The following is a 22,642-nucleotide window of genomic DNA, read 5'->3' as shown; positions in this document are numbered from 1 at the left end:
CATTTCGAAATGGAACATGCAGCTTGAGGTCTGCGCGGGACTTTTTTCGTCCCATTCCTGCTAAATCTTCTTCTGCACCCACCCGCTCCCACTGAAAATTCACTCTGTGTTCACCCGCTATCTGCTTACAATGATTTTCCTTATTTCAGATCACGTTTCCATATCTCACATAGAAATTCTTTCACTCAAACTATAAGCAAAAATGAATAAACAAAACCTGTTGGCTTATAGCTAGCTTGAGCAAAATGAAATCACTTTTCTTAACCCAAACTATTTAACATCCATGCAAGAAATGCCCTGATGACCGTCACCACTACACATGAACACTTTCTCCCTCTTCTCTGAGGGGCACTCGGCAACCTGCCTGCTCTGTCTGGGGTCTGATGCGTGCAAAATAAACTTAAAACGGAGTTAGAACTGGTTCACGCGTGCAGCACATGCATAACACAGTCCTCAAATCAGAAGGATGTGGTCAGTTAGAAGGATGTCGGGAGTGGGCACCCATTCGAAGACCTGCTCCCGGCCATAGTACCAGAGTTTCCAACCGCTACCGTCTTTATCGGAAAAAATGTATCCCGCGCCACAAGAATCCGTATCGGGTCCCGCAGGAATGCAGACCTATACTGGCAGCAGACTTGACAGTTTAAGACAAGGAGTTAACGGATACCCAAGCCGTCTAACACACGCCATTTAAGATGGATAGTTATTACAGGAAGGAAGTGCATTTTCAGATTTCAACTAAAGATTATAAGGGCACACATTTTAAAAAGAGAATGACCCACATTGATAAACTATTTACAATAAATGCTGCAATATTTCAGGTAAAAATATGCATTGTAATTTGTATTTCTCTGGGACTTTAAAGTCTGATGCTTGCGTCACTGACAACCGATTACAGTACATCATTTTAAAAGTCTTGTACAAAGACAAAATTTCTTTAAATGTATTACATTTTATTCGCATTAATCTGTAGTAATCCATGAGCCATGTGGGGTTTGATGCAGTCTGAGAGTCAAGGGGAACTTTAAGAGGCTTTCTTCTAGTGTGCCTTTATTAGCATAAAAGTTTCAGTACTGTTTTTCAGTATCACCACGTATAACACTACTAGGTCGAGGTAACCCCTTTTTTAATATTCATGAGGTGAAGTGATAAGGTTTAAAATGTGTCTTTCAAAGAACAGATGCTTTCTCATGATGCATGGCTACTGTAGGGGTAAAAAGTACAGTAAGATGGTGTTCAGACTTTTCTCTTTTGTGTCACAGGTGAGGAGTTTTCAATGGATCCATTCAGATGGGACTTTGTAGGAAAGAACCTGGTCTGCATGGCTGCGGAAGGTTTTGTGTATTCCATCATTAATCTGCTCATCCAGTACAAATTTTTCCTTGATTACTGGTAAGGAGAAAAAAAACATGACTAATATTCTAAAAAAACATTTATAGGGTTTGCTTACCTTTTTAATATTTGTACTCGGACATTTTCAAATGAAATGTTGAACAAAGAGTTAGTACCTGCTTTAATATTACTTTGTGTTCACTACATAAAACTACATGTGACATTCTGCATTATTTGTGAAGGCCGTCTGATTCTGTGAGGGCTCCTGTTAAAGATGAAGATGATGATGTAGCTCAGGAGAGAGAGCGCATTTACAAAGGCGGAAACAAAAATGACATTCTTCTGATCCGAGACTTGTCAAAAGTAAGTCACTGAGCAAAACCGCATCAAGATCAAAATCTCTTTGGGGAATGTGTTGTAAAGTAATTCAGATTTAAATTATAAAAAGTTATAAACATTCTAAAGTTTATTGCTTTTTCCTAGACATACAGGGGCAGAAAAAGACCAGCGGTGAACCGAATCTGTGTGGGAGTTCCTTCTGGAGAGGTCTGTTCTATTTTGTAGTCCTTTGTGAAACATTTTGTCAAACTTTAAATGAATCACTAATTTTGACAATTAGCAAATGTTTCTTGTAGTGCTTTGGGCTTCTTGGTGTAAACGGTGCAGGTAAAACCACAACCTTTAAAATGCTGACCGGAGACACAGATGTGACCTCAGGGGAGGCATCTGTAGCTGGTTTCAGGTAAAGTTATGGAATTTTTTTTAAGAGTTGCATCATTATAATTTTTTTACACTTCAGCATTTTCAATGCAAAAATCTTATTTACTAAACACTCACACTACAGTTTAACCCTGTGATAACCGTGCTAAAATGTTGTCATTATAGATATTATGTTAGTTACATGCCATCTTATATTAGAGCATGTGATTTAGTAGGGCTGTGCGATATTGAGGAAAAATGCGATATGCGATAGCATGTTAAATAATGCGATATTTAATACGGGATACGATATTTCTTTTTCTAAAATCAATTTAAATTGTATTAAAATAGATTATATAACCAACATATATTTCACATTATTTTAGGAAAAGGAAAGCATCACCTCAATGACTTTTGAAATTGAACAGCCATGTTTTACTGTTGCATTAAACAAATCTGACATTTTGTAAACAAACAAAAATAAATTAAACAAATTTCGCCTTGCGACGGCGATTGTTGATTGACTTGCATCAGAGCACGTGCACGCTATAATGCGCACGCACGCATATCCCAACTAACATCCGCGTGCCAGATAGATACTGTATATCATTTTTCGAAGAATTAAATAGCTCATTTTTCGCAAACCATCGCGATATGCATATTGCAATATGCACATGTGGGATATTCTGATAATTTTTATATATTGCACAGCCCTGTTATTTAGAAAACTCTAGACGAAGCTATATTTGTCTATAGCTACTATTAACACTGTGCTATTATCACCTTTAAAACATGATGTTTTATTGAATATGGTGTTAATACTGTGCAACACAGATATGTGCAAATAAACAGCACTGGCTCAAATTATTCTTAAAGGTGCCGTTCTCCGCTTTGCCAATTTTCAAACTTTAGTTAGTGTATAATGTTGCTGTAAGAGCATAAATGATAAAGCTCAAACTCAAAACACTTGACTGAGCTACGTGCTAAACTACTTTCATCACAATCCTACAGCTGGTAAAAATTATTCAGCTACACACATTCGGATAGCCAACGGTCAAATAGCAGCTTCCATGACTTTAACATCAGCTGTGAAAGCTGTTCTGTGTAATGCCCTGATATTGAAAACTAATGTTTCTGTTATTAGTGTCATTTCCCTCGCCATAGTAGGAAACAGATTGCGATCTCTAAAAAGATTGACGTTTACACTTGCACTAGCAGACCTCTGTTACACTTTGATCGATCCCCATGTTTTTAACTGATGAAGTGAAGTTGATGCCATTGTTACTGTTTATTTCTTAAAGTCAAAGCTTATGAATACACGTGCACTGAAAGTGGGACGGACCAATCACAACCACCCGAGAAGTGGAAGCTCGCTGATATATTATGGGTGGGACATCTTCCGACACACACTCTAAACGAAAGCCAATTACGACAGACTGGGTCAGCTTTACCAATCAGAGCGTTTCGGAAGGAGGGACTTGTTGTTTTGTGAGAAGAGGGACAGCGTTGAACAATAGACTTGAAATATGTTAAATATGTTAAACGGCACCTTTAACCCTTCGCACCATCCTTTATGTTGGGTATAAACACAAAATGAGCTGTGCTTCTCCCCAGTATTCTCAGTAGCATCCTGGATGTGCATCAGAACATGGGTTACTGCCCTCAGTTTGATGCCATAGATGAGCTGCTGACGGGGAGTGAGCACCTGTACCTCTACGCTCGCCTCCGTGGGATCCCAGAGTCTGAGATCGGCAGAGTGAGTCTCATTTCATTAGTCCATATAACTCGTGTGCTAAAGTTTTTTTGTGAGTAACAAACCAAAATGAACTTTATATAGTGTTATATACTGTACTTTAGTGATACTATATTGAGGTTCTGGTCACCATACAATTTCATCGAATTGAACAAAGCAGTGTAAGTATTCTCACTGTCTTTTGTTTCATGGAGGAAAATCAGGTCTAAAATGGCACAAGTGTTATTTTCCCTATGTATGAATGTATGATTGCATGTTTTCTGTAGGTGGCAGAGTGGGGTATTCAGAAGCTGGGTTTGTCTGAATATGCAGGCCAATGTGCTGGAACTTACAGTGGTGGAAACAAGAGAAAACTCTCGGCCGCTATTGCCATGATTGGCTGTCCTCCTATAGTGCTCCTGGTATGTGTCATCTCATTATTTTCCTCATAGGCGTTAAAATTAAGAAAAGATTTAAATACATGGGTCTAATTCACCAACGTATACCGTCATATACAGGATGAGCCCACTACAGGAATGGACCCTCACTCTCGTCGGTTTCTGTGGACTGCCATTCTGAGTATCATCCGTGATGGGAGAGCAGTCGTTTTGACATCTCACAGGCAAGAGAAGCCCTGATGTTTGATTATATAACCATTCTAGTGTAGTCAGTGACCTCAAACATATTTATGATTCAAAACCGGTTTTCGTCACTTTCTTCTCATTCCCAGCATGGAAGAGTGCGAGGCTCTTTGCACTCGATTGGCCATCATGGTCAATGGCACATTTAAATGTCTGGGCACAATCCAGCACCTTAAATACAAGTGAGTACAGTATGTTCTCCGGTAGTTTTAATCCCATACCAGCCTGTTCTTGCTAACACTATTACTGACATATTTTGCTGTGCCTGTGGACAGGTTTGGTGGTGGCTATGTGGTCACCATGAAGATCAAGGCTGCAAAAGCAGGTGTGTCTCCTGACTTGCTCCCTGCCGAGTCCTTCATGGAAAGCAGCTTCCCAGGATGTGTACAGCGGGAGAAACACTACAACACTTTACAATACGAAATCGCCACTTCCTCGCTGGCACGAGTCTTCCAGCTAGTTATGGCCAACAAAGAGAAGCTGAATATTGAAGATTATTCTGTCTCTCAGACTACATTAGACCAGGTACATTTACATTTTACATTTAGTCATTTAGCAGAAGCTTTTATCCAAAGCGACTTACAAAGAGATCAGGGAGCAATAAGCAATGTGATCATTGAAGGACAGCTGTTCATCAAATATGACTCCGAGGTTCCTGGCTGTTTTGGAAGGAGTGATTGTGGTATTGCCAAGTTGGATGGTGAGATTGTGTTGCACCGTGGGATGTGCCGGAAACACGAGTAGTTCTGTCTTGGCAGAGTTCAGCTGGAGGTGATGCTCTTTCATCCAAGCTGATATGTCTTCTGGGCAGGCTGTTATGCGAGCTGCTACAATGGTATCGTCTGGGTGAAACAAGATGTAGATCTGCGTCAGCATCACAGTGATATGAGTAGCCGTGTGCCCATATGATGGGTCCCAAGGATGTCGTGTAACATGAAACTATTTAAACTATTTGTCCTAATCAAGAAACAATTTTAATATTTGTGGTTGCATTTATTACCGAAAGAGAGATATTAACTGCTGATCTGTTTGTGCTGCCTTACAGGTGTTTGTGAATTTTGCCAAGCAGCAGTCAGGCGAGGAAGATATTTCCCCCCCTCACCACCGACCAACAGGGTCAAAACGCGATAAAAAGATCTCACCCCTAAGAAAAGTTGTGAGCCGAAACATAAAATAAGACCAGACGATGAATAAAAGACTGAAATAAAGTGATGCTGACATCGTATTTTACTGTTTTGTTTGAAAAGCTTATGTTTTTAAAGTTGTTTACAAAGCAAAATTCTTAATCTGCTAAAATAAATTGCTCATTAACACAACATTAAAGGATATTGGGGAATTTATGCAGTTCGTTTCAATTGATCTTTGGTTTTCTTGAAACAGCTTGTAAAAATGTTACACTTTAGGTGCAATTTTTTATGTATAAGATTTCCATACAGATTTGCTTTGAGATTTCCCCGACCTAAGAAATGTGTTTATACTTCTGTAAATATCAGCATTACCGTTTTTGTTGTACACATTTTTCATTGTAAAAATTTAATCAAAGTTTGTCTACGTGCCTGAGTATTTACATATTTACCATTGTATGTACACTTGCTGAAACTCGGTACAATAGAATTTCCAGTTCAGTACAAAGAGATGCTCCGATAATCGGTATCGGTCAATAAAACTGATGGAATCAAAAACTGATGATCAGGGCCGACATATCCTGTTAAATTTAAGACGACTGAAAAATCCAGTGAATTTGTGCACTGCATTTACAAACTTTTAAGAAACATCACGATGTTCAATATTAATTCAAAAACTTAAGAAATATAAATTTCATCATCATAATTTTGTTAATGCAAGTTAAAATAACCACCAAACTCTGTGCATTGGCAGATATCACTCTGAAAATCTTCTATCGGTGCATCTCTAATATTAATATTTCTAACTCAGTAAATATTATTTTCATAGTATTTTTTTGTAATAAGTAATGCATCAAATGACAGAAAAGTCAGAATGTCTCAGAAAAGTATCTGTGCTTATGCTTAAATTACATCATAATTTCTTATGTTACTTTTTGTCGAGATCAGTTGACTGATACACTTTTCTCCAGAAGGGCAGCGTGTGGTTGAAGTAGTTTTTCATCCCCCCCGACCATTAAACCATTGATCCATCACTTTCAAAGCAGACACAGTTAGTGTCTTAAAGTCAGACTTTATGAGTAACTGAAGCATAACAATCATAAAGTCACTTTCAGAGCAATAACATGCTGTAACGCAACAAATTAATTTTAATAACTAAAAACACCATGTAAATAAAAATGTATTTAAATGGTTTTACCACAAATGTTTAAAGGTGTTTTAATGGTTTTGAAAACACTGACATTTTCGAAAAATTCAAAGCAAGATATAAGTAAAAATTACATTTTACATACTACAAGCACACATGTTAAAAATGTACTGTAATACAAAAATTAGCTTAAATAAAACAATGATTTGCTGTATGGCATGTATTGTTCATTTTAATGGTCTTATAATGTTCAGTATCGTGTTACAGCTTAGACTCCAGACTTTCATGTTAAGATTCTCTGTTGCTGAAGATTGCAAGCTATGTATTTCATTAAGACTTATCAAAAACTAACTTACTAACCTGTATATTAACAAGTTACTAAGTAACAACTCTCTGTCTTCCCCAATCTTGCCTTACAACTTTAGTCTTTTCTCAGTATCCTCTCAGATAGTTTTTCTCAATCCATTTTACACATATCCTAGAACTAAGTTATCATTCTCAACAATATTTTATTTGACTTAATAATGAAGTGCTGAATTCCTTTGAGCTAACACACGTGAAAACCAAATGTAATCAAAATGTTACAAGTAACCCCTCACTTTCACAGCGGTGGGTTGCTCAAAATGTTTGTAGTGATTTCAGAAATGTATATATGAAGACAAAAAAGGTTTGATTAAAAATATAACAGTGCTAAGATGGAATAGTTAAGTATTTTGAAAGCATGTCCTGTACGAAATATAAAAAAATGGATTGAGAAAATCTGTAATGTACTAGTTAGAACCATTTGACAGATCAGTAGGTACACGAAATGAAGAGTTTCTATAAAAATCCCCCGGGCTTGTTAGAGAAAATTTGTTTTATGCCTTGTTTCAAAGTGCATATGTGTTAATCCTCCGTCAAAGCGTTCTAGAGGAACAGTGGAATGATGGCTGATCTCAGTACAGGATAGTCTTCAAACTCTTGGATGTAGGTTTTATGCTTCGCTCGAGCCCACATAGTCATCTGAACAAAACCCAAAAATGCGAAAACTCCAACTGTGCAGATGCAAAAGATTGATTATTGTTATCAGGCTGGGGAATACTCTTACAAAAATAAATGTATTTTCAGAGATTACTGCGTGTGATGGAACACTGTGTACCTGGAACACATTGTGTCATGACTGTGAAGCTAAGCCACGATCCCACCTGGAAATAAATGCAGGTTGTCTGTTATTGAAGACACAACAGCCAAAACATTCCACAGGACTATTACTAGCAGCGTCTTCCAAAAACTTTCCCATGCTGGGAGAAGCACTCTAGAGGTGTGAACACAACCCCAGCTGTCTAAATGTTAACAATACTGTTGTTTTTGACAAGAAACAGGTTATTTTGTAAACTTGACAAACCTCATATGTGTAATTTGGGCAGGATACGAAGAAAAATAGGCAAGTGAGAGGATTCCTCGTGGGATAAGGGATTTCTGTAGGCCTGGACCCTGTCAGTGTGTGAGAATAATGTGAAGTTACGCATGAATGAAAATAGTAATACGGTTAAATACTGCTCCCAAAACTACAAAAATAATAATTTAGCTGTCAGGCGATTTCTCGTTCTCTGAGCCAGGTTTTAATTGAATAAAGATCATTTGCCATCACAAGCCAGCCACACCCCACCCCACAGTGCTTTATCAAAGAAACAAAGCATCCAAAAATCAAACCTTTTTCATACAAATAATCACACTAATACGCCCTCGCGCAGACAGAATCAGATTAAAACTCACCAATACAGCAGATTTGACTCAGAACCAGGTGAACAGAGAAGTTTCCACACTCACAGACCTGTATGACACGAGAATGCAAACAAATAGATGACACAAAAACTGGCCCGAATTACATGGTTTTACATCTTATTACTTAGAAGATGCAGAATTACAGTAAACCTACCAGAAACATTGCCAGTGCAGAGTAGATTTGAAGTTTTCCGTAGGCTGACAAAACAATTGTTAAAAGTGGAACACAAACCATCATATTTTCTGTAAAAGGATAATGAACACTTACTTGCTGGGGTGTAAAGCGGATGGTTGATATAATAGGCCTGCCATGCTGCAAACCCCCAGTAGTATAGACAAATCTAAAGTGTGATAAAGCATACTGTAAGCTAATGTTACATGCCTAGAGTAATTCTTCCCTTTTCTTAAAGGAATGTTCATCCAAAAACGAACAATTTAGCTGTCAGGCGAAATTGTCTGTCTTTGAGCCAGCTTTCTGCGCTTTCTCTGTGATCAAACAAGGACATTAAGGTTTATACGACTTTTTGTATTTGCGGCTATAGGACAGAGTCTTCTAGTAAATATTTCGTCTCATTTTCCAAATTAAATGACAAAGTTTGTGACAAAAGAGTGAATGACGACAGATTTTTGAGTGAATTATGTCTTTAAGTCTTTTGCATGTGTAATGTAAATCATTATCACGTTCACATGTGCGGGCAGTATTTTGTATGACTGCTCCATATGGCCAAACCGTATGCTTTCTGGATTGTTAAATGATATACTAGGAAATATTATACCAATACCAAGCTTTATGGCAAGCAGCCAAATACCACAACCCCTCCCACCACACCTCTCTTCACATAGTGACATCATGGAATTTGTGCTAAGGTCATAAACACCTTTTTAATGTGCCAAGAAAGGAAATATCTTGACAAGAAACCCCTAGGGCATGTTATTGTGGTCTCAGTTTAGACATACAATATACTGAACAAATCCATCAATTCAGATTGAGAAATGTTAGAAACATGAGATAAACATACCTGCATGATAGTGCGTAAAGGTAAAGTCCCGCCTGAAAACCGATGGATGAAAATAGTTTCCACAAGTTTCTTAATGTAATGAAGAGTGTGGCACCAGCACGCTAGTCTGTATCAGCAGAGTCAAATATACACCGCCGGTCAATAGCTTGCCAAAGCTTTGCAACATGCTTCCAAACGTGATTTATTTGATAAATGTGTTAAATATTCTCTTCGACACATTCAGCTCATATTCACTTTATACTCACTTGACAACTTTGAATGGACTTCGTGTGTAGTCGTCCTCGGGGCCGTAGATGTACGGAAGCCGAAAGTAGAACAACAGATAAACAAAAAGTGGCCCAAGACACTCTGCCAGAAAAACCTACAGTTAAAAAAATAATGTTGTTAATTGTATTATGTCACACTATTTGAATGTATATCTGTATAAACTAAGCTTGTGTATCAGATGACTTGCTTTACCATAGTCCACCCTAACTGTGGGCCAAGATCCTGAAAGAACATTGTTGTAGTTGTACCGACTGGTAGGTCTTCCAGCACGTCATCATCGCTGAGGGCTTTTCCCTCTAAAAACGTTTTAAACATAAAAGAATTACATAAATGCTGCATTATTGCTTTGTCTAGTGTTGGCAGTTGCACACACATATGGCCAACAGCTGTTGTAGATCTAAGTTTGTAACAACATCTGACTACTGTATTAGACTTCAGTATTTTAAGAAGTAATTAGTATTTTACCCTTTGACCCTTAAAGATTAAATCAATACATTTACTGGCTACACTGTTGTAAATACATAAGATTGCAGCAAAACTTGTTTACCAGGGTGCAGCTTCAGTGCTTGCCTTGATGGATAAAACTTGGGGTCTGCAGATATTTAACAATGACAAAATGTGAACAGGTTGAATAGTGGCATGCAATTTAAAAATCCTGATGTACAATGAAAATCACTTACAAATTTTGTGCAACAGCGTCTTAATATCTGCAATGGTGGCATTGGGTTCTACCTGGGACAGAGTTTGAGAATTGTACTCAGATTAAAATCACTTAATCATCCGGATACGATAGTCTTCCAAAATCCCCCGTCCGCTCAGTGTAAAAGTATATGCAAATATAATCTTTACAGACTTTAAACATTTGTGGCCCAGTGCAAACACATTTTCTGCATTTGGCAGACTTACGCACCTTATCCAGGTAGCAGAGCTGCACTTTGCTCTTGGGATCCACAATCTCCACCTCGAAAAAAACATAATTCTTATCCTTCGTGGTACTTGCTTTCAGGCCATGTTGACATCTGGCCTTTATGAACTGGGCTACGGTGAAAAGATCTCTTAAATCCATTGCATGATGCCTTCTGTGGGCTATAGGTGTATAGCCCTGATTGTGGTGGCTGGTGCGCTGATGCCAGGGGGCAGTAAGGCGATCAGACCCTCTCACCCACGTGGTAAGAGATGGCATGTTCATGATGACCTCATGAGCATATCCAGTTTAGTATCACAGCCAGAGGATCTTGTTGACATAGTTACATAATCTCTCTCAGGTTCCAACATTTTTGGCTTTCAGACCAGGTCAGTCTAGATTTATACTGTATGTGTAAAACACTGTCAAACATTCAGGATGCACTAATTTAATATTTCCAGAACAACAGGCCCTGGTAGATGATAAGCTGCTTCTGCACAGGGAAAATATAGCTGACATTGACATGGGCACACACCCTTGAAAAGACATGAGGGGCATGTCTTGGATTCTGAGTTGTATGCTGGTCTAAATTTATATCTGACACTGATGGGCACTTCATCAGCTCCTCTGCACCCTGCTGCACAGACTTCTGAAACTCCTTAACACTGTCAACTATCATTTCATTCACATTCAAGTCTTGATTATCAGCTTTAAAAGAGAAGTGTGTGTGATTCATGTGCATCAACAGGCGAAACAAAACACAGTGGGCGACCTTGCTAAGTTGGTCATGTTCCCAGATCAACATACTTGATGATCCTGAAACAACATTCTATCAACCGAATGTCATGATAAAGGTTTTGTTATTGTTAGGCTTTGGGCTGGGTTCATCATAATCTTTTTCGAAGTATAACTTCGCACTGATTTTAAAGGTTTCCTATAGGTTAGGAATTGGGCCACCATTTTTAAAAAGTACACCTCAAGTGAGAAATTTAGTGAAATATTTGAATGTCAATGTACTAGTATACTTGTACTAAATTTTCAAATGTACTATTTCCAATTTGAACTAAATTGGCCCACTTTTTGGTTTATTAAAGTATACCTTTAAAGTACACATCGAGTTTCCAACTTTCAATAACGTACCCAACATTCCATCATGTTTTGTATTCCTGTAAAGGTACAGAATAGGGTATACCAGCCCAGCGACAAAAGAGGTACAGTGCATGTATGCTGATCCTGTTTAATACTTTGAAATATTATGATAGTAAACTACTTGGTTAGTAGTTTCTATACTGAAAGTCATCTTTATATGAGCTTACAGTTTACCGTTTATAGATTATTATATGTAAACTTAAACATTTAAGTGTATAGGATTGTGTATAGCTTTATGCTAATTGTTTTTTCTCAGATCTAGCTGTAGAAGATACTGTACTGTATATCTCAAGGTCGATGCGTGCGTGTTTAAGCCATGTACAATGTGTTCCAATCAATCAACATCCTTGCGGATCCCGGGACAACATTCCTGTCATAAAAACAATCGCTACTTAACATCCTACCTAACACACCCTTACAAATAAAGAAGTTTGTGTGATACCACTACACAAAATAATACTTTCAGTCTACTTTTTATATACTTCTTTTTCTAAAGATATACTTCAAAGTGAAGTAATAAAGTATTCCAAGTATATCTTCTAGTTTACAAATACAACCAAAATAAATAAATGTGATAGTTTACATAAAAAACTGTATGAAATGATTTACCTCAAAATAGGCAACTCTATTAATGGATCTATGTCTTCTCAAGTCCTCCAGGTAAAGATAATGCCACTCAATGGTGTCCCAGCCACTGAAAGAATCAATGTTTTCATTCAGTCCGTCCATATTATCTGCACTGACCATAACTGTTCATATCTGTCCTCGTCTTTGTAGAATGAGATGTTATCAGACCACAAAATATGTCGAATGGGAAAGTAACTGCTCTTCTCTATTGGGAATAAATAGGCAGTTTCCTCCTGCGATCAATAAGATGGATAATTAGCCAGGGAATCAGACATACATCAAAAGGTGCTGAGGATGGAAAACTGGTAATTAAAGGGGACCCGCTAACCAAAGTTTCTGGAAGCAGAGATATAATCATGCTGTAGGAATTGGATGTCTTGGCTCAATTACGCTGAGTAATGGGTTCAGTTCAAGGGCAACGTCATGATACTTTCCTAAATTATTTGTAAATTTAGTTTTTGTCTTTCTTTTAGACAGTCATAGTTTTGTGCCTTACAAAGAAAAGAGAGAGAGAGAATTCTGATGATGACCCTTGTGCAGCTTTGAACTAATCATGTAATGCAGTCTTCAGCCACTAGGAGGCAGCAGACCCTCTCTTTTTACAACATTTTCTCAAATTATTAAACAAAAACAACAAAAACAACCATTTAATAAGCTTAAAGAATTTTGAAACAAGATTCGTAATGTTTTTTTACAACGAATGTGCCTGTTTTCAACTATACCAAGTTTCAATATATTTTATCGGGAAAAATTTGTGAGTGGTCCAAGCCTTCGAATATTGTTGCGTCAGGGCTCCTTAGAGTCAAAAGTTGAGATCCACTTCTTTACATAACAATGCCATTATGTTTCTCTGATGTGGCACACAGTGATAATTCACAATATAATTTGTTTACATGATTCATATTAACAGTAGCATTAACGTACAGAAGGATAGACTTTATAAAGTTGTTATTTGGGTTTATAAACAGCATTTCAGTAATTACATGTTTAATTTACATGATGATCACATCCAAAAGTCTGTCAAAAATCTGTTTTAAAACATCTTAGCTTACCACCTAAGATTTTAATGAAAGTAAATAAATAAATTACAGGCTACAAAGGAAACAAACGGATATTATTTTGATATCCTAATCTAACTGGACCTGCCTCAGGGTCATTGTCAAAAGCACCCATCAGACATTTTTTTCCCTCTGGAGATCTTTGTCCAGCTATTTTGCATTTAGAGTGCAGACAAATTGCAGATGCTTCTGAAAGCTGATATACGAGATTTAAACAGCGTTTCTTTTCACTGACCCTCATTTCCATGGCCAAAGGGAATGAAAACAGTCAGATATGCTTAGAATGATTTTGGTCAGCTTCATATTGGTGTAGCCAGAAGGGAAAGGTTCAATTAGTCAAATGGAATTTTGGATAGAAAAACATTTACAATAATACTGAATTTATGTATTTGTGACCCGAAAACCAGTCCTAAGTAGCAAAGGAAGATTTTTGGCAATAGCCAACAAAACATTGTATAGGTCAGAATTATACATTTTTTGTAATACTTCAGTATAGGGGGCAATTCTCACAAATTAACAAGTTGTAATTAGCATGCCTATTATTGGCTGTTTATTATGACCATACTCTACATATCTAATCTTACCCCAATACCATAACCTAACAACTACCTTAATAACTATTAATAAGCAACAAATTAAGAGTTTATTGGGGAAAAGTCAAATTTAATGGTTTGTTAATAGAGAGAATTGACCCTTATTTAAGTGTGACTCAAAACATTGCTCGCTGCTGACTCTTTGGGAAAGTTTGGTATGTAAAGCTTAGAATTTCTGCTTTTGGGTTCATCAACTGTGCACAACATCATTACAGAGGTAAGCCAACAGAGAGTGTTAAATTAAATCAATTTCATCTCAGCAACGGCCTGCTAAAGCATCTCTAAAGGACAACTTTAAAGATAGTTGTATCTCAGCCAAATATTATTTATCTTAACAAACCATACATCAAAGGGAAAGTTTATTGATTCCGCTTTACGGTAATGTAAAAATCTAAATTTAGCAAATTTAGCAAATTGTATCTGACAGTTTAATTATTTTGTTTAAAAAAAGTCATAGAAGTCACACCATCCTCAGAATATGAAACTACAACAAATATCAACATGTCTATATTGCCTAGAAATATATTGATATGTGCACAGAAAAAGCTAAATTAAGGGTTCTTTAAATTATCATGTAATGCTTATGTTATGTTATTTTTAGCTCAGCATTGGGTCACAAGGAACAAACCCAGACATCGAACTAAAACCAGAAAATGACTATATTTGACTCAACAATGGGTTAAAACAACTCAGCATTAAGTATAACCCAACAGTTGGGTTTGTCCCCTGTTTGACCCAACGCTGTGTTAAAAATAACGCTGGATTTTGGAGCTGTATACATTACACATAAAAACTGACCGATATCACTAAAGTAAAGTCACGAAGTAAATAAACAAATTAATATTATTTTATTTTAAAATTATACATGACATTAGCACAACGATCTCACTAGAGCATCTGTAGTACCACAGATTGTTTGACCAATCAGAATCAAGTATTTCAGAGTGATGTATAAAAGGTTTCAAAGGGCTCATAAAAATCATGCAGTGAAAACTCAAAACCTGTAATAAACCATTAACCATCAAGAGACAGTAAAACAAATCTCATTGTGTTTCAGACTTCAGTGATATTAATTCAAATGCAGGTCAAAGCTAACAAGTGCACATCTTGAGCGATGTGACGGTATCATTCAGCATGTCCAATGTATTCAAACCCATTCAAACTGACACCAGACAACCAAAGCAGACTGAGATGCATGAAACACCAACAGTCCTGACGCTGGGTCACAGAAAATCCATTTATTCACATTTTGACTCCATTTCTCTTTATCGTTTTGGCTCGGTTCTTTTTTTCAAAGTCTGAATATTTGGCTGCCTGCTGAGAAGGGTGGTGAAAAGTTAATTTTACTGTTGGCCTCAGATGCTGTGCTTGGCCTGTCTCAGTCAGCACCTGCCTTAGCCTTGATAAGGGGTGACAGTGTGTCCAACTCATCTGCCCAGGATCTGTCAGTCAAACGTGCAGCCGTGGGCATCCCAGTCAACAGTGTGACACCCCAGAGCATCAGGCTAACCATAGCCAGGTCACAGATGACAAATTACAAGGAGACCATCCTCCTTCATTCTTTTCTTAAATGATTGGAATGTCTGTCACAGACACTTAAATTTGACGTGTGAAAAGATCAGAATACGCAAATGATTGCCAGGACATTTGCTTTATATAAAGTACTACGGATGAACATAAGCTAGTGTTGACTAAATATGGTGCATTTTACATATTGTATGTGTTATTAATGTGCATTGTCCCTGATTAAATAAAATGAAAAAAGTAAAATTATTAAAGAATTAAAGAATATTTTAAAAAGTAAGAAGCAAACGTGAATATGAATACATAAACATCCCATTAACGCAGTGATACAGTACTATTGCTATACATTTTAATGTATTTCTAAACAAATGCTGAATATTTTTTCTCTCGCTGTGCTTCATACATTTTTGGGATATTTTAAGAGTACATCTGGATTAAATGTTATTCACATATGAAAACCGCTATTAACGATTCTGATAAAAGAGGATGATGATGTAACACTTTAAAGTAGCATATTGTAAATTATTATTGTTGTTGACTTCAGCTTTTTCATTTTGGTCGTTTCTGAATCAGCAAAAATGATGTGAAATGTGACGTGCTAAAGACAGAATAATGACTTTAACAAACCTTGTTATATTAACAATTAGAAATATTAATAGACCATTGACTGACAAACAACTGACTTTGAATATGAAGTGTTTGGAAAACTGCAGCATAATTAGCTGTCTTGTGTAAATGTGCGACTATTCATTAACACTACCATTGAAAAGGGATAGATGAGGAAAAACAGACCGCAGTCAGCCTTTGTTACATTTTTTTGTCACTGAATTAATAGTCTTCTATTCGCATGCTCGGAGGTAATTCATTAATGCAGGAAAATATGAATGTGTTTATCTGGAAATAATGGAAAAAAGTATTGACTCGAAAGCTTCAGAAAATTATAGAAAGATTTTTTTTCAAAAGCAGAAACTATAAAACATGAACAAAACCAGAAAATGTGGTAAAGCGAATATAACTGGGTGGCATTTTTGATCAGAGAGACCACAGATTGGACTGCATAACTGGGCATTCTAATATAACAGAGAAAGTTTATTCGTGAATTAATAATTTTCATTCATTTAAATTACTTAATATAATTACAATTTTATTTATATTATTTATATTTCATAAAATTCATTTAGATCAAATTTATATACATATTGCAAAATCAGTTATAACTGATTTGTTTGTAGCATTCATAGCTGTCAAACTATTAATCGTGATAAATCGCATCCAGAATCAAGGGTTGTGTTGTTTACATACATTATATGTCTGTGTACTGTGTATGTTAATATTGTATTTATATAAAACATTGACATTTATATATAATTTAAATTATTTTTGGTAAATATTAATAAATCAATACATGTAAATATTACCTATATATTTTGTATGTGTATATGTTTACAAACACAGTACACAGACATAAATTATTGTATGCAAACACAAACTTTTTTCTCGATTTAGAAAAGTGATTAATCATTTGACAGCCCTAATTCAGATATTTAATATGCTTCAAACATAATTCAAAAAATACTGTATATCAGAAAAAATATGTTATTAATTACTCAAAACAAGCATGTTAAAACTAAACGACACAGTCTCATAGATCAATGCAGACTGTTCTTAATGTTATGTTTCCAGTGTTACATTCTTTGATGATCAAGTATTACAGCTGTACATCATTGTCAAGCACGGAACATTACACACTCAACTCACAAGACATTTAAATAGCACAAGAAAGATTCCATATCGTCCTTGTTTTGAGTCCCTGGTTAGATCACAAATGGAGCAATGCTTTGAACTCAAGTAAAACAATAAAAACTAACCTTAAAGCATCTCCGGAATATGATACTCAGTTTTCGATAAAAACATACAGTATAAATCTCATTACACAGCAGCAACACAGAAACAGAACAGTGTTATTCACCTAAGGGCACATCCTTCAGGATTCATCATCAGTTTTAATAATGTGAAACAGCGTGACATTGAACAGCACCTGGTGGCCATTATTCCAGCCATAAAGTGCCCGATCCCTGGCATTGTAATCCAGCATGGACATATGAAAGTACTGGTTATGGATGGGGATGTCCACATACTCATAAGTGGAGGTTTTGGTGGAATACGAGTAGTATACTTTAGCCCCGGTCAGATGGGAATTGGTGATGTACAGCGTTCCACAGATCATGAAGGATTCACCCGCATTGCGTTTGGAATATTCAGTGTTCCAAGAGTTCAGGATTTGGATGGTCAAAGGATCTATTTGGCCGATCACTATGTTTCCTGCGTTCTGATTGGTGGCATAAATAGCCCATAAGCCAAGCTCATCAGCCATCAGGTCAATGTCAGAGAATCCACCCCAGGTGTATGGGTAGACATTGTGGAAGCCGGCAAACTCTAGCGCTCGCTGGGTCATGACCCGACCACTTTCAAAGCTGTACCTGACAATAATGTTGCTCTGGTATTTGTTGTAGTAAAGGGAACCATTGTAAACCACGTGGTTTGTGCCCGCCCAGTGAAAAGGAAGATTGTAGGTTCTGGACTCAACCCCAGATACGAAGTCACTAATCGATTTGTACTCACGGACAATCTTATTGTTTGTATAGCTGTCCATATACCAAACCTGTAAAACAAGATGCATAACATTTAAAATGTGTGAACGTTTTAGAACAAAAAACGTTTTCTGCCACTGTGTGAGCCATAAGCGGTAAGTTCACACTCCTAAAAAGCCTGCCATTATACATTCACCCGCATCTCATTCAAAACCTGTATATAACTCTTTCTTCTGTGACACACAAAAGAAAATGTTTCGAGAAATGGCTCAGTGGTTTTGTGTTCATACAATGGAAGTCAACTCGGGCCAGTGTTGTTTGTTTACAAAATATCTTCTTTTGTGTTCTGCAGAAGAGAGAAAGTCAAAGAGGTTTGAAATGACATGTGGGTGAGGAAATGATTAAAGAATTAATAAATGTTTTGTTTGAACTATCCTGTTAACAGATTGACCAACCTAGATTTTTAAGTGATGGTATATGCTTAGTAGAAGCCAAGTCAGTTTTTATCACATTTACATTTTGAAGAGATCAACCAATCAGAGAAAATTGCAGCACCGCTTAAAATTTTGCAATAAACATAATAATCAAATGTATCTTTAAACTTAAAATGAGTTTCTTTGTACTGAACTGTTAATGTTGTTTGTGTCATTCACAGTTCCAATATAAAAAGTCTTGTAGCTGGCGATTTGTTTATTTTTATGTTTGTATTTGAATAAATCTGGTTTGTTTAGCTCATAAATACCTCTTTTTTTAAAGACTCCGTTGAAATGCATATGGAGATTTATATACTTATATACTTTATATAAGACTATACATGTAGATTTCACATGCATAAAGACAGCTTACTTTGTTGTTGTTAGGTAAAGCCTGAGGGTCTGTCATCCACGCTCCAAACCTTGTACCTGATGTCTTTACTGTAATAGGCCCTGTGATTTTCATCAGCTTACCACAGGCTGACACAACAGAAAAATTAATAATGTTGATAAAACCAAATGCAAATTCTCACATAACTGGTATTTAAATATTCATATATATAAAGTATATAAAACATTATCAACCTCAGGGGATTTACCATCATTACTGTCTGAGTGGTAAAAAACATTGAAACTCACTGAGTTTGTTCATACAGTTCCTTAGTCTTCCCTCTAAGCCCAGAACCTGCTGATGAAGTTCTTCATAATCATATGCTCCTATCTCCTCCTGAATGGCAGTCAGCACCAGAGACAGATTCCTGATCTCCTCTTTGAGCTGGGAAATCAGTGTGGTGTCGGTCTTATACTGATCCAATACTGGAATCAGAGGTTGAAGGTCATTCATCCGACCCTGCAGCTCCTGGCAAAACAGAGAAAGCTAAATCTTATGAAGTAGTTTTACACTTCCTGGAATGTTGAAATTGTGATTTGTGATCATTAAAACTGATGGCTAATGATAGAAATCTTTCAAGCCAGATTTCATTCTTGATTTTTTCATAGTATGGACAGGAATGTGGCTTCTCAAGCCGTGCTGTTCACATAAGAGAAGAAGAATGATTTTCTCGGAGGAATGATTTTAATGGTAGCTCACCTGAAAGTTTTTAGTCAATAATGCTCTTCGGTTTGACTCGATTTGTCTGATCTTTGATCGGAGTCCTTTTATCTGGCTCTCCATTTTCATGACATACTGGAAGTCCCTTTGGGTCCGCAGGTTCAGAACTTCTATTGATTGCGACATGTTCTGAATCTTAGAAAGAGGAAGAGGGGCCAAAATTAAGTTAGGTTCCATGAATCATTCCTTGAACTGCAAAGGGGAGTTGCAATATATTTGAATTATATTTCTAACTGGTGTAAATCAGCCTTGGCAGAACGTCTCGGAGGATTTCTACATTTCCATAATTCCAATGAAGACAACTTTGAAGGCAGAAAGTACCACAGCTGAAACGTCTGAAAATTGTAACACAAAATGTGACAGCTTACAGGTCTTTCATCTTCATATGCATTAAATATCCCAATTACCTCTTACAACAATTCACTGTCATCCACCAAACAAAGGACACAGAGCTGTCTCATGGGCCAATAATGATCACTGAGTGTTAGTCATAAAGCACAGGAACCAAAGACACCCTCCTGGGCTTTTTGCATTATCATCATCTTTATGCTTCTCATCAGTCAGCCGCAGAAAAGCCAGTGACATTCTTAACAGATGAAAATTGTGACGTTCTAGCATAATGCTTTCAACACACTATCGTTTTTGTCATCCGAACGAGATCTCAGAATAAATCGGCTTTTGGGTGTTTATAGACACAGTGTGCATGTGTGAGCGTGGTGCACATGCACCTTCTCCAATAACTGGCGGAGCTGTCTGCTTTTGGCATCTCTGGAACACAGGCTCTGTTCTGGTGCCACCACCGTACAGATGCAGCGACCATCAGGATCCTGTGCTGAACTGTACACCTGCCAGCCTTCCTTTGGCCGGATGGTCTGTACACAAACAGAGCACATGCACATGTGAGGTTTATCAGTGTTATTTTTCTCTTTACAAACAGAATAAATAAGAAAACTCTAAATGACATAAGGCGATGACTTTTAATGGCCCACATAATGTGACATAATCAGATTTTAATGCTGCAAGCATGCTGCAAGCAACACGGTCTACAATAAATATAACCTTACACGGCAGGAAAGAAATTCTTTTCACTGCCAGTATTATCATTGCAATGAGAGAGATTTTTCTTCGTTCTTTTTTTTAATGGATTTCCAAAAACACATTTTTTATTGTGCAGAGCAAAGAATATAAATATCCGTTTACTTTACCTCAACAGAAACAATATTGTTGTGTAAATTAATTCTCATATCCTGGCATTTTATTGAGGTCATCTCAACCACTGACCTTAAAAGGACAGTTCACCTCAAAAAAAGAAACCCTCTATCATCATTTACTCAACCCTTGAGTTCTTCCAAATCTGTATACATTCTTGGTTTTGATGAACACAGAGAAAGATATTTGAAAGAATGCTTAAAACCAAACAAAAATTACAATGGTAGTCAAAAGTGCCTCTGAACTACAATACAAAAATATCTTCTTTTTTGTTCTACAGAACAAAGACATTTATTTAAACATTTTCCTACTATTGTAGTCAACGGTGGCCAAGAACTGATCAGTTAAAAGCATTCTTCCGAATATCTTTCTCTGGGTTCACCAGAACAAAGACATGTATACAGATTTGGAATAACTTGAGGGTGAGTAAATGAAGACAGAATCTTAATTTTTGGGGGAACTGTTCCTTTAAGGTCAGTGAAGATACTGATCTTGAAAAAACGACTACATGGGGAAAGATAACAAATGCAGCTTCTGTGTAGTTCACGTGATCTTTAGTTAATCAGTTGAATCATATACTGAAACCAATTTAAGCATACTTTTACTCACCAGCAACCAAAAGTGACTATGACAAATATACACATTTGTGAGAATGCTACGCATTCACCCCCCCCCATTCTCTGCAACAATGACAGAACTTTGTAAACACCCACATTTCTCTCCCAGTGGTCTATGAAAGGTAGACAGAGGACTTGCCTTTTGCAGGCAGGCTGGAAAAAGTCCTTTTACACACACTCTGACACATTTCCTGATGCTGCTGCAACCAACTGCAATTTCAGCAAATTGTAACATATCCAAGTTGGATGGGCTCTTCCAGCTATTCACTTTCATTATGAGATATGAGCAGAGGGATCCTGCTCCTCGAATAAGACCTGCAGCTGGGTTTATTATCACTGCACGAGAGACCTTTTTAATTTTCAGTTACAGATTACACATGACCTGACCATAGCCATGCAGCTTCCATCATTTTCTGTACAAACTAGCAGAAAAATTGCTTTATTATTTAAGTCTATTTAACCATTGTTTGGCAGATTACAATTCTATAACCATAGTTTCACTACAACTATCGTAGTAATTTATCTTTTACCTCTCAAAATCCTTCACTGACTTCGAACATACAGTTGCCTAGTTAATCGGCTATCAAAATAAAACAAACATTGGTTTCACAATTCATGTCAACACAGTCATGAGAGATGACGGAAAATCTTTTTCAGAATCTTATATACAGTAGCTTTTCTGCAATTGATGGTACACTATAACAGAACCAGTGTTATCTGTGCTAAAAATGCTGAAATCCTGAAATAAAAAGATGTTTTATCACTTTGCAAGCATCTAAGAAGACAGTCTGTCCATGGTCTACATTTCTTCAGATCTAAATACAATTGTCATTACCTTTTCTATTCCTCACCTCATTTTTCTCACTACGTTGTCACTAAAATATATCAAGCACAGGCTGTAAGATAAATGATAATCACAGTGCATACAGTTTTCATCAGCCGCATCACCGGAGTTTGAATGTAAAATCCGTGAAGGGTCCAGCAGCACTCACCGCGGACGGGCACGAGCCGAAGAGCGCGAGTAAACACAGCGGTTTCAGCACCACGAGCAGCAGCCGCAT

The 22,642-nt window shown here is 36.9% G+C and overlaps 3 protein-coding genes across 4 annotated transcripts in view; 1 reads left to right on the top strand and 2 right to left on the bottom strand.

Moving 5' to 3' along the window:
• Positions 1–6,893, top strand: part of abca4b (ATP-binding cassette, sub-family A (ABC1), member 4b) — a 31,149-nt gene extending 24,256 nt beyond the window's left edge. For both annotated transcript variants that reach the window (XM_079452662.1, XM_079452661.1), the window contains exons 42-51: positions 1,263–1,392; positions 1,575–1,695; positions 1,816–1,878; positions 1,968–2,074; positions 3,646–3,787; positions 4,051–4,185; positions 4,282–4,385; positions 4,494–4,586; positions 4,680–4,929; positions 5,450–6,893. In XM_079452662.1, coding sequence (XP_079308788.1) covers positions 1,263–1,392; positions 1,575–1,695; positions 1,816–1,878; positions 1,968–2,074; positions 3,646–3,787; positions 4,051–4,185; positions 4,282–4,385; positions 4,494–4,586; positions 4,680–4,929; positions 5,450–5,581 — 1,277 coding nt within the window. In that variant the 3' untranslated portion in view covers positions 5,582–6,893. The remainder of the gene's footprint in view (positions 1–1,262; positions 1,393–1,574; positions 1,696–1,815; positions 1,879–1,967; positions 2,075–3,645; positions 3,788–4,050; positions 4,186–4,281; positions 4,386–4,493; positions 4,587–4,679; positions 4,930–5,449) is intronic.
• Positions 6,894–7,581: 688 nt separating this feature from the next.
• tecrl2b (trans-2,3-enoyl-CoA reductase-like 2b) lies at positions 7,582–10,791 on the bottom strand (the record flags this gene model as incomplete). The annotated part of the gene is made up of 12 exons (XM_079452660.1): positions 7,582–7,709; positions 7,814–7,859; positions 8,060–8,148; positions 8,431–8,488; positions 8,594–8,637; positions 8,708–8,780; positions 9,459–9,564; positions 9,704–9,819; positions 9,918–10,021; positions 10,273–10,317; positions 10,406–10,457; positions 10,636–10,791. The coding sequence occupies 12 exons, from the start codon at positions 10,789–10,791 to the stop codon at positions 7,582–7,584; spliced, it is 1,017 nt and encodes a 338-aa protein (XP_079308786.1).
• Positions 10,792–17,564: 6,773 nt separating this feature from the next.
• olfm3b (olfactomedin 3b) lies at positions 17,565–22,642 on the bottom strand (the record flags this gene model as incomplete). The annotated part of the gene is made up of 6 exons (XM_079451624.1): positions 17,565–18,242; positions 19,018–19,124; positions 19,284–19,503; positions 19,735–19,884; positions 20,478–20,627; positions 22,574–22,642. The coding sequence occupies 6 exons, from the start codon at positions 22,640–22,642 to the stop codon at positions 17,565–17,567; spliced, it is 1,374 nt and encodes a 457-aa protein (XP_079307750.1).

Source organism: Barbatula barbatula, assembly GCF_947034865.1.
Source record: "Barbatula barbatula genome assembly, chromosome: 3".
In the NCBI taxonomy this organism is placed as follows: domain Eukaryota; kingdom Metazoa; phylum Chordata; class Actinopteri; order Cypriniformes; family Nemacheilidae; genus Barbatula; species Barbatula barbatula.
Note: the sequence above shows the minus strand (reverse complement) of the source record. Positions and strands in the feature narration are given on the sequence as shown.